This window comes from Medicago sativa, chromosome 5 (genome assembly GCF_051527215.1).
Source record: "Medicago sativa cultivar Bolivia chromosome 5, Bolivia_mono, whole genome shotgun sequence".
Lineage (NCBI taxonomy): Eukaryota > Viridiplantae > Streptophyta > Magnoliopsida > Fabales > Fabaceae > Medicago > Medicago sativa.
Genome location: NC_140753.1, coordinates 21,386,598 through 21,399,059, shown reverse-complemented (window position 1 = coordinate 21,399,059; position 12,462 = coordinate 21,386,598). Strand labels below are relative to the sequence as shown.

At 34.9% G+C, this 12,462-nt stretch overlaps 1 protein-coding gene across 1 annotated transcript; it reads left to right on the top strand.

Moving 5' to 3' along the window:
* Positions 1–8,664: 8,664 nt before the first annotated feature.
* LOC146920970 (uncharacterized) lies at positions 8,665–10,245 on the top strand. Its single transcript, XM_085710751.1, has one exon. The coding sequence runs from the start codon at positions 9,353–9,355 to the stop codon at positions 10,112–10,114; it is 762 nt and encodes a 253-aa protein (XP_085566877.1). The 5' UTR covers positions 8,665–9,352; the 3' UTR covers positions 10,115–10,245.
* The last annotated feature ends 2,217 nt before the right edge of the window (positions 10,246–12,462 follow it).

Genomic DNA, 12,462 nt, shown 5'->3' with positions numbered 1-12,462 from the left:
CAAAACAATACAATATATTTTGAGTGTTAAGTTATTTGATGCACATTAAGAGAAAGCAGTACCAAACCATTAAATGCCAAATAAAAGACTCATGCAAAAAGTTATTGTGCCTAAGGGATCGACAATTACCAACAATCGGTTAAATTGAGTGAGAATCAAACCAAACATAATTTTCAACTACCACTCAACAAATCCACACCAACATTTTCAACACACCTTTTCAGCTTTCTTTTATCCGTCACCTATTTATCCTCCTGATGACACTAGGACATACGTTACTTTTAGCTCAGTTTTTATGTAGTTTTGGTCAAGTTCAAGTGATTATGCATGAGTTGGAAGCTGAAAAAGGACTGTTTTGTAATCCTGAAGATGAGAAAAATCGTACTCCGATTTAGTCACATCGTAGTACGATATGGAAGCTGAATTGAGACATGTTGTCTCGTAAAAAATCGGAGTACGATTTCATGGAATCGGGCTACGATTTGAAGACGCTCCTGGCATTAAATCTGACTTGAATGATCAATCGTGCTCCGATCTGCAGCATCGGAGTACGATTTATGCGTTTCTGAAAAATGTTCTATAAAAGGGAAGTCGATTTATGAAGGAAGGGTTCGAAATTTTGGAGAGGAAAACGGACTTTTGGAACTGAATCAAGGAGCAGACGGTGGCATACCACCAAAACTCATAGTCAGTCATCAATTTCATGTAATGGATTCTCCTTTGTATTTAGTTATTTATGCTTTAGCCATGAGTAGCTAGATCTAATGTGATTAGGTAAAGAGATAGATTCTGTATTAGCTTAAACTAATGTGACCTGAAACTCTTATCGTTTTATGAATGTTAATCTAGTTTATTCAGTATATGTGTAATGCTTTTATGATTCTGACCCAATATAATTGATCTTAGAGATTATAGGACTGCTGACACTAGCTTATAACTCGGACCTATTTATACTGTTCAACTTAACGAATGATCTAGGGATAGAAAGTTGTTAGGTTGTGATATTTGAATTAACGGACTTTATAGCCTTTGATGATTATAGGTTCACCTAAGGGATTAGGGAATTATGATTAGATAAGCGGACTTAGGATCAAGGGATTGACCTAAGTTAATTTGTTAATTCGTCTTTTACTTTGTAACACTCGTAGACATAAGGTACAGGTTGTGAATAAGCGAAATGCAGATGAATCGATTGACCTAGTCATCTCTCTATAATATTTCTAAAACCACTTTTACTTTCGTTATTTCAATTATAATTGCACTTAAAAACCAACTTGCCTACGGCAACCCCTGATTTAATTATATCTTAATGTTAATGTTCTTGTTAAGTAGAGATTAAAAACAGTCCCTGAGGAACGAATTATTTTATTACTTCGATATAAGTTAGTACACTTGCTAATTTTCTATCACCTATCTATCGTTGTAGGAACATATCTGTGTTTTTTCATTGCCTTTGTTCAAAGTTTCAGTTTTTTACGTTTTCTATTATTATATCTAAAATGGGTTTTGTTTTCATCAATGTAGGTAACTGTCGTTGGAGATGAGGTGGCCAGAGACAAATATCCCTTCACTTGCAAAGTTCGCTTCTAGAAGTTAGTTTTGCGAAGCCAGCTGCTAATTGCACGGTGGAAGCGGCGCGTTTGCCAAGCTAGATTCTCGAAACAAGCTATCCGTGACACAGTGATTTGGTCTTCTCACTCTTGGTATCTGCGATTGTATGGTCAAATTATTCTGCATTTGCAAATTGTTCAAATGATTCTGAATCATTCACAACATTTTTGCTGGTATATCATTCTCAACATTATCTTTTTATAAGGACATGGTAGAAGTTAACCTTTTGGGCTTCACTCTTGGTTTTTATAATGAGCTTGTACTGATGAACATTTTGATAGAGCTTATAATGTGCATGTGTGATTGATCAATATAACCTTGACTCATTTCTGTTTAGGATGTCCCTGTTGATACAAAATTTTCACAAAATATCTCTAACTTATGCATCATTGCTTGCTCTTCAGGTCTTGCCTACGTTTTCTGCATTGACCATCTCTACACCATTAGTTCACTGATTTTTCTAATTGTTAGGTCAAGCATTTGGTGGTGATCATATTGACCTCAACCATAACAGAAATTACAATGCAATTGGAGATGGTGATTATATTGGCCTATAGACCATAACAGAAATTACAATGGCAATGGCAAATAGACATGCTTGATTGAAGCTGGGTTATTCTCCGATGGGTCGCTTTCGAAGATCCAGTGGCAATCTTCACAATAACGTTGCAATGGGTCGGATCCAAGTTGTGTTGAAGCTTGTCACTGATCTTTCAAAGCGACATATCATGTACCGTTGCAGATTGAGAAGATGAGTCGGTTGCGCAGTCACCAAGGAAATAAAAGCTAGGATTAAAAAAGTCAAGGTGTGTTAATATGAAAGCATGCCAGTGTTTGAAATTAGGTGTGTTATTTATCTTGCCAGACCCGTGGGAGTATAAGACATGAACATCTCATGCAGGTCATGGTAGAGAGGTACATACGTTTTCAATGAAGTGGTGAATTATTTAAATCATGTAATTATTGAAATCATGGAACTGTACAGTACATTCCATGAACTTTTCTTATTTTGTTGAACAGGTACTATGTTTGAAACCTTATGCACTATGATGTAAATTGTAAACAAATTCATGATTGAGTACAAACAATCAATGTATCTTAGATAAAATGTAATATGAAATAATAAAAACAGAAATTTTGTAGGGTCTGTGGAACTGTCGTTATTGATCATAAGTCATCATTCTTCATTTAAATTACATTTTTATTAGAGAAATGATAAATGTACAACCACTTTAGGACAATTATTGGGACACCATTCTTCTTCTCTCTTCTTTTGAGACAAAAACAATAGAGATAAAGAGAGAGAGTAAGAACACAATAGAAGTACGAGAGAGAGTTGTCTAAAAAATTGTCCCAAAATTGTTGTACAAATTTCATTTCTCTTATTATTATTAGTCATATTGTCGAGTTTCCGTCATTCATTGCTGTTGCAAGTGATGAGGAAAATTTTGATGATGCTAACAAATGATGAACACAAGTATGTAATGGAAATGGGTATTATCAAGGCTTAGAGGTGAACTTACTTGCCTCGCAAACAAATTTTTTTCTTGGTAGCTATAGAATGATGTCAAAACATTTAGTCTACTATCAGTACAATGAATATTTTTCTAATCACACACAAATCTTATCTACTGATCATGTTGCACCCTGTAACACAAAAAATCATTTTTTAAAATAATTTCTCAAAACACATAATACTGAATTCGATTGTTAGAGCTTAGAAGAATAAACATGCACTACATAAACTGCACTCAACAGTGTTATCGTTATCCTCAAATTTCTTCCCAATTTCCATACCATTCAATTTCGTTTGTTTGTTCGCCTTTGATTTTCTCAAATTCTGATTCATTTCTCCAACATTAATAAGCAGGAAATGCGCATTTCACACAATCTATATGATCAATTCTGGATTGCAAACCAATACCTGTAATTACTATGATGAATTCTGGATTGATTTGAATTCAAGAGAAGAGACAAAAAAATGCATATATATATATATATATATATATATGAGAAGTTGTGTGTAGTGGAAGCGTGTAACAATGATTTTGAAACTGAATTCGGCGAGATAAAGTACCACATCGCCGGTATGAGAGATGAGATGAGGCTGAATCCATATAAAAACAAGCATTTAGTTGATGTTTAAGAATATAAGGGTGCGTTTGATGGTCAGGATAGGGAGACAGGATATGATACATTAATCATATCCTGCTTAAATCTTATGTTTGATGCACCAAAGGGATAGGATAAAATAAACCATTTCCTATCCTATCCCGACTTTCCTTTGTAATTTCTATCCTGAGTATAGGTTAGGTTAGAAATTATCCGATGAGATTAGATGATCATTCCTTATTTATTATCCTGATATTCTGCCATTTTTAAAATATTGTCGTTTTTAAAATAATGATAGCATGTATTTTCTATTATAATTAATAACATTCCATTTTTATAATATTTAATTAATTATGAGAGCAATTTTTTCATTTAATTATAATGATATCATGTTTGTTATCATGTGCGCATCAAACACATGATATGATTAATGTTTATCATGTCCTTATCATATCCTATCTCTATCCAGCTTTATATCATATCTTGCCTCTATCCTATTCTGACCATCAAACGGGCCCTAAAGGAAATACAAGGGGATTGTGTTTTTTCCCGCCAAAACTTTGTAATCATTCCTTCAAAATATTTTGAAGGATGCATTACAAGTAGAGGTGGAAAAAGATCTTTCCTAAATATAAATATAAAAGTTTTCGGCCTAATTAAAGAATTTGAATAGCATGTCTTCACAAGGCAGGCCATGATTCAAGTCCTTGGAGAGCTGGTCATGTTGATGCTTCTTTGAATAACAAATAGTAGCATGACGAGTACTTCAATTTTTCCACCGTTTGAAAGAGGTGCTACACAAATTGGGTGTTCAACGGATGTGGAGTGGAGGAAAAATACTTCACTTCACAATTGTTTTTTTAATGCACATCAACTAATTTTGTGTGTGGTTTAAGATTTTATTGTGGCTAAATTTATCTACTACTTTGCATAATATTGTTTCGATAAATCTTAACCAGTTTTCAGGTCCTATAGGTTTGTGGTAGAGTCTAAATGGAGAGATTTAGCGTTATTTAGTTTGGGTGTATTTGGGTTCTTTGTGTTAGCGGCCAACACTCGAGGGGATTTAGTCCAACATCGGATAGATAGGATTTTTGAGAAGAGTTTATAAAGAGGAGGCACTCCTCACTGTACAAGCCGGTTTTGTGGGGATGAGTTGGGCCTCAATATTCGTAACATGGTATCAGAGCCTATCGGGTCCATCGTTGGGCTTGCATCATCCACGCTTTAGGCCCATTGGGCCGGGCTGAAGCGTGAGGGGGTGTGTTAGCGGCCAACACTCGAGGGGATTTAGTCTCACATAGGATAGATAGGATTCTTGAGAAGAGTTTATAAAGAGGAGACACTCCTCACCGTACAAGCCGGTTTTGTGGGGATGAGTTAGGCCCGATTTTCGTTACACTTTGGACAGAGCTTAAGGAAAAGATCTTTAAGAACAGGGAGAGGCTGGTGGATGAGTGGATAGGAAGAAGTTCCTGAAGCGCTTAAACCTGGAGGATGATAAGTTTGAAGTTCCTGAAGAAAAAGTATTACAAGATGAGAGAGGTTTCAATCCATCTATATGCCTTGTTGGTCGTTTTCTTACGAACAAGCCAATCAGAACGATATGATGAGGAAACATATGGTGGGAGTATGAACTCCAGTAAAGAAGGTGGCAATCGAAGTATGTAGTTATAGCATCTTCATTTTCTAATTCTTTTACCACTTAGATATACAAAAAGTTTTGTTCTTCAACAAACATATGTTGATTTTGGGTGTTGTGGGTGATGGAGAGGAAACAAAACAAGTTCCGATTTTCACAGTTCCATTTTGAGTTCAAGTACATAATTTGCGTTAGATATCCAAATCCTAGTCACCGCCTTTGCGTGTTTTCCTTTTTTCACCATACTGTCTTCTTTACAGTTTAGTGCAACCTTCGGTCAAGCCTCAATTGTTTTTTTTAACACTCTTTGTTCCTTGTTGTCTTTGCCGTTTTAACAATCTTTGTTCCTTATTGTCTTTGCCATTCTACAACAATTATGTCACCCGCGTATATATTTTTGTCATCTTTTTTCTTTCTTTTTTATGCGTTCAATAATGTTCCGTTCAGATCACCATAAACCATGACTCATCTCAAATTGCCCGACCGCACCATCAAATTCTAAATCGGACACCATAATAACTATTGTCATCTGCTCTGACACTAGACGCCCCTTGACGCGCTGTTTCTTTCCTAGCGCTTGACCACCACCCACAATTGTAACTCATGTGTGTGACATCCACGTGCCACACTCTGGGCTCACCTTTCATGGACATTTTTTGCCAGAACCATCATCTAAGTCTCCTTGTTTGGTTTGAGGGGATCAAAATCACAATTTGAGGTACTTCTATCTTATTTATTCTTAGGCAAATGCTAACATGTGCCCTAAGGGCACATGCTAAGGAATTTAAAATAGAAATAAATGTCTTAAAAAATTGTGCATTCAACTTTATTCAACTTTTTAAAGTCAAAATTTTGTTCTTTTCTATGAAAAACTTCTAATTTTGGATTCCTTAATTCTTAAGGCATTTGAGTATTTTACGGAAAACGTTTTGTGTGCACTTCTTTGGCCACCTTGTTGTTAGCTACTACTTCACACCTGTGGCCCCTTTTATTGTTGGTGGCTACTGCACTTCGTTAGCCTATTGACATCAACATGTCATTGTTGTAGCCTCTTTATTGTTGTAGCGTCTTCATTGTTGTAGCGTTATCGTTATCCTCAAATTTCTTCTCAATTTCCATACCAATTCAATTTCCGTTTGTTTCTCAATTCCGATTCATTTTTTTAACAATAAGTAGGAAACGTACGTTACACACAATCAATATGATCAATTCTTGTAGGGCTGCGAACTTCAAATGCTGCAGATATACTGAGACTGTACTTGTATAGTCAATGTCACTGTCAGTACTGTTTCTACGATATTAGTAGAATCTCTCAGTCTAGCCATGGAGTAGTCGAGTAATGTGGATCAATATGTTTTTTTATCTCAAGTCAGCCAATGATACCTGGTCATCTGATATGTAATCAAATTAACTCAGCAAAGAGCGGAAGTGGAGAATTGAAGAGGCAGCAGGGTGTTTGTTTCAGAGCCTGGCGTGAGGAATGTCTTAATCAAGATGTCATCGGAGGCTTGCATAAGATCTCAGGTTAATGCATCTGTTGATAGTTAGCAGGTTAGTCAAAGATTTGATCGCTTGTAGTAGCAGGTTAATCAATTAGATTAACTTAAAAATCAAATACTTATGTTTCTATGTACCCAAAAAAATACTAATGTTTGCAACAAGCAAAGTTTCGCCAGAACAATCATGGACCGCAAAATTTTGTTATCTGTTTCTGAACACTTATATCAAAGTTTCTGAACAATCATGGAAGCATAATTTTGTTATAACAAAGTTTCACCAGAACAATCATGGAGTATCTAATTTCATAATTTCCACGTTGTAACACAAAAATTAAATTTTAAAAAATAATAAATTCTCATCCTTCAAAAAAAAAAAAATCTCAAAACACGTAACACTGAATTTGAATGTTAGAAGAACACAGATGCACTACATGAACTGCATTTAACATTGTTTTTTTGTTGTTAGTATATTACGAACAATAGTAATCTACTCACACAATTATTATGATCAATTCTAGATTGCAAAGGAATACCCATAATTACTATGATCAATTCTGAATTGATTGAATTCAAGAGAAGAGACAGAACGAATGCAAATATATATAAGAATGTGTGTGTAGTTGATATGTGTCACTCATAATTAATCCCACATCACTAGCATGAGAGATGAGATAGTGAGTGTTCTATATAAAAATAGCAGTGTGGTGAATATCCAATCTCAAATGTAATAATTATTCCAAATATTATAAATATAAGGGGGCGTTTGTTTTGCGGATACGCAAATTATTCCTGGAAATTAACTTTACCGGGAATATAGAAGGGAAAATCCTGTTCCTGGGATAACATAGAAAAAAGTGTTTGGTTAGTATTTTAATTCCTGGGAATTTTTTTAAAAAGTAACCAAGGAATAGTTAAAATATGTTTGGCTTGCAATGTTTATTCCTGGGATTAATGTTAAAATTCTAAAAACACCCCTATTATATTATATAGCTGTAAATTGTAAAAAGACAAGAAAAATCAATGGAAGAATAGATGCAGTGCTCCATTATATATCTGCAATCTGTTGGTGAAGATATGTATATAATTCTTTGTAGTTTTTTAGTAAATCGGTGCAGCGGCGGAACATATGTATAATAGAGTGGTGGAAGCGGAACATGGATACTAGACTGAGTTATATATAATGTTAAAATCAGTTCGTAAATTTCCATTTTCCTTCCAATCAGTGCAGCAGCGAAACATGGAAAAATAACTCAGTCTGATACACATAAAAATTGTTGTTGTGTGTTTCTCTTAATCTCAAAGCAATCAATTGGTTCGAAGTGGGTAAGAAAATAGTAGACAGAGAAGAAGAAGAAGAATAGGCAACCGCAAGAGAAATAGGGGTATAAATGGTTTTTTACTATGAAAGTGGGGTTCTCAATCCTGGGAACATGATTTACCCATCCTCATTTGACAGGAATAAAACAGGGCAGAACGTGGGTATAACTGCTGTTATTTTTTTTCTGGGCATAATTTATTCCTTGGCATATTTTCCTGGTTCCCATCTACCAAACAAAGGAATGTGTGATTCCAACCTTAGATTCCTGGGAACTATATTTCTAACCTTCAAACAAACACCCCCTAAGGAGTTTTTTTTTTCCCACTCATTTTCCTCTCACGCCTTCCAAAATTTTTTGGAGGGCAAATGGGAAGATAGGGTAGAAAAAGATTTTCTTTAAATATAATTAGGGTGGAAAAAGATTTTCCTTATATATAAATATATAATTTTTCTTGACACAGAGCCTTCACCAAAACCCGATCCAGATTGGTGGTGGTTTGGGTTCTCGCTCTTGTGATTCCGATTTGTTTTCGTTCCTGGTTTTGGGTTGCGGTTTCCGTGGTTCGCTTTGTCGCTATTGTTTGTCTTGTTCCTGGTTATGTCGGTTGCCAAGCCAATCTGTCCTTGGGGTTTTCTTGACACAGAGCCTAACCTGTCACAACATCACACACAACAATCACAAGGCAAATCAGCTGTGAAATCCTTTGCCCAGGCTCTCGGTACATCATCTGACTTCCCTCTTCCTCAACCATGTATGAAGGGAGGTAAGGTTTCCATTCAAATTTCAGAAGAACCATACCTAAAGACTGTTGAGAGATAAATCATCTCCAGGGAATGCTTATTTTAAAAAAAGGGCAGAAGCCACCCACTACAAAAGAGTTGAGAGAATCTCTAAAGTTACTATGGAGTTCAATTGCAAATTGGGATGTGAGGTCAATTGGAAAAGGATTCTTTGAATTTGACTTTTCATCTCAGGATGACTTGCGCACAATATGTTCGGCTGGTGCATGGAATCTCAAGGTTGGCATCTTGCGTTTGTCTAAGTGGGTTCCAGATTTCTGCCCTGGAGTCCAGAAACAAACTAATGCTCAAGTATGGATCCGTCTTACCAATCTTCCTTAAGAATATTGGAGTACCCAAACTTTATTTGAAATTGCTTGTGGTGTTGGAATGCCCATTGATTTAGATGTTATGGCTAGAAACAGATCGTTTGGTCAATTTGCAAGAGTTCTTGTAGATGTTGATTTATCGAAAAGGCTACATGACTGTGTTTTAGTTGAGAGGGTAGGTTATGCATTTCATGTTGGAGTAGTTTATGAAAAAATTCCAGATTTTTGCAACCATTGTCAAAATATTGGACATTACATTGCTAATTGTAAAAAGTTGAATTGTGTTGATAATGTTGCTGCTAAGAAAATAGGGAAGTCTATACCGCATGATGCAGGGACTGGTAAAACAGGGCACCAAAAGAAGGATATAGCTACAACATCAAAACAGGGAGGTGTTAGCCTTGCTGAAACACAAAGTACATATGTTTGTAATGTAGAATCCCCCTCCGGTCAAGGAAACCTTGAAAAGAATCATGATGATGATTCAGAATCAGTCGACACTCTCGTTGGCGATGAGCATCGTGACGAAGCCATAACATATTCACCCTCTTCGGGGAACATTGACCAACAACTTGTAGTTTCATCAATTCCAGATGTGGTCCAGCGGGATATAGAATTTCTGAAGGAATCTTGGGCAAATATGGCTCAGAATGATGAAGGTATTAAACTGAAGGATTCAAAACTGGTTGATAATCAACAATTTCAACTAGTAGTTCATAAGAAAAAGAAGAATAGGCAGAAGTCGCAGGCTGAATCTAACAAAGGAAGCTACGCTACCAGGCTGAGGGTAGGTGCTCCCAAAAGTGTCCAATTTAAGCTTTGATTTTTCTCTTTTTTGTTTTTTCTTTTCTTGAGGGTTTTGGTTTATGTCCCCCCTCTTTTCTGTTCTTTCTCTTTGCTTTTAATACGATTAGGGTGTTGCAGTAGGAGACCCCTCTGCAACCCATCTTTTGCTTAAAAAAATATATAATTTTTCTTAATTATAAATATATTATATGCACTAGCGAAAAACAGATGGGCAACGTTTTTCGCTCTTTTTATTGCGTTAACATATATAGATTATCAATGATATTTTATAGAAATTTTGCGTGTAAATTAAAAACGATATTTTATATAAATTAAAATTATAAGTATAGATATTTGTGACTTTCAAATGTAACAAATTCAACAAATCATATTTATTTTTTTTCAACGATGACAATAATATAAAAAATACTATGACAAAAATTCTTATATCTTTTAATAACAATAACAATATAATATCATTATAGGAAAATTTATTTAAATGTATAATTGGAATACAAAAAAAATTCTTATATCTTTTAATAACAATAACAATATAATATCATTATAGGAAAATTTATTTAAATGTATAATTGGAATACAAAAAAAATCAGCACAAAAGATATCTACTCTACATGGATAGAGAGAGCATGAATTAATAGTCTTTTTCATGTTAGGAGTATTTAGACTTACTTTGCACATAAAAAAAGAAGAGGATTTGGTGCTATATAGATAGAGAAAGCATGAACTAATGCTATTTTTATGTTAGGAATGTTTACAACTTTTTTTGCATTGAAAACGTAAGAGGATTTTGTATCTTTGAAAGGAAAGGGTTATTGACACTCATGTAACAAACTCAAAATGTGTTCTATTAGTGAGTCTTAATTGAAGTGCTGATTGTTTCTCTATGATTGTCAAACTGATTTTGGGTGCAAAGAATCACTGTTGTAAACTCTACAACACTGTTTAGCCGATTTTTGCCTCACTGTCTTTCAGTGTATCTTCCTCATTTGAAGTTCGAAGCCCTGCAAGACTACAGGTATTGTCATGAAAACCTTTGCATTTTACTAACGCGCGACTCAATCTGCAAGAATTTGATGCAAGAAGCAAAGTTTCAGCAGAACAATCATGGACTGCATGATGTTGCTTAAAATAAAACTGCAATTTTGTTCATTTGATTAAAAAATGGCTTTAAAAAATGAAGTGATCTGTCTCACTAGATGACTCTACTGTCACAACCACCCCGCTTTTCTTAATTATCCAATTTCATAATTTCCATGCTGTAACACAAAAAATCATTTTTTTTAAATAGTGAATCCTCAGAACACGTAACACTGAATAGAAATGTTAGAAAAACAAACAGGCACTACATGAACTGCATTTAACAATGTTATCGTTATCCTCAAATTTCTTCTCAATTTCCATACCATTCAATTTCCTTTGTTTTTGTTGCATAAGTGATTATTGTTCACCATTTATTTTCTCAAATTCTGATTCCTTCTTCTAACAATAGTAATCTACCAACCCTGCAAATAAAGCAGTAAAAACGTAATTTTTACACAAACAATATGATCAATTCTGGATTGAAAACGAATACCCATTATAACTATGATCAATTTTGAATTGATTTGAATTCAAGAGAAGAGGCAGAAAGAATGTAAATATATATAAGAAGATGTGTGCAGTGGATATGTGTAACAATGATTTTGGAACTGAATTTGGCGGGTGGTGACTAAAGTTTAACAAGTTACTCACACTTAGTCCCACATCGCCGGTATGAGAGATGAGATGAGTCTGAAGCCTGTATATAACAAAACAAGCGTTGTTGTTGTTTAAGAAAAAGTGGCAGTGTGCCTTCAATGATTTGGGATCCAAAATATTTAAGTTTGGATCCAATCTCGGATGTAATATTATAAATATAAGGGAACAAGGGAATTTTTTTTCCACCTTTTGTCTTGAGTGCTCTTCAAAAGGATCTTGGAGGTTGGAGGGTGTGTGAGAGCTAGGGTGGAAAAAGATTTTCCCTAAATATAAATTTTAGAAGTTTTAGGCCCTTCCGTTCTTTCCAAAAGGATCTTGGATAGTGCAATTTTTTTTGGGCAAATTGCACTGACCTCCCTTAAGTTTTGCCAAAATGTCACTAACACCCCCTTTATTTTGCAACATGACAGTAACCTCCCTTATTTCCTTTTACATCAATTCAAGGTTAACACCGTTAGCCCCATGTGATAAAAACAAAACAAAGAATTGTGAGTCTGCTCTGCCAATTTCATTCGGCAACTAGTATCTTGGCTTTTGCTGGGTTACTCTCCGATCACTTTCGGTTTTACTAAAAGCCATAAATCATAAATGTCTAAAACAGAGATTTTCCTAATTATTAGGGAAAAT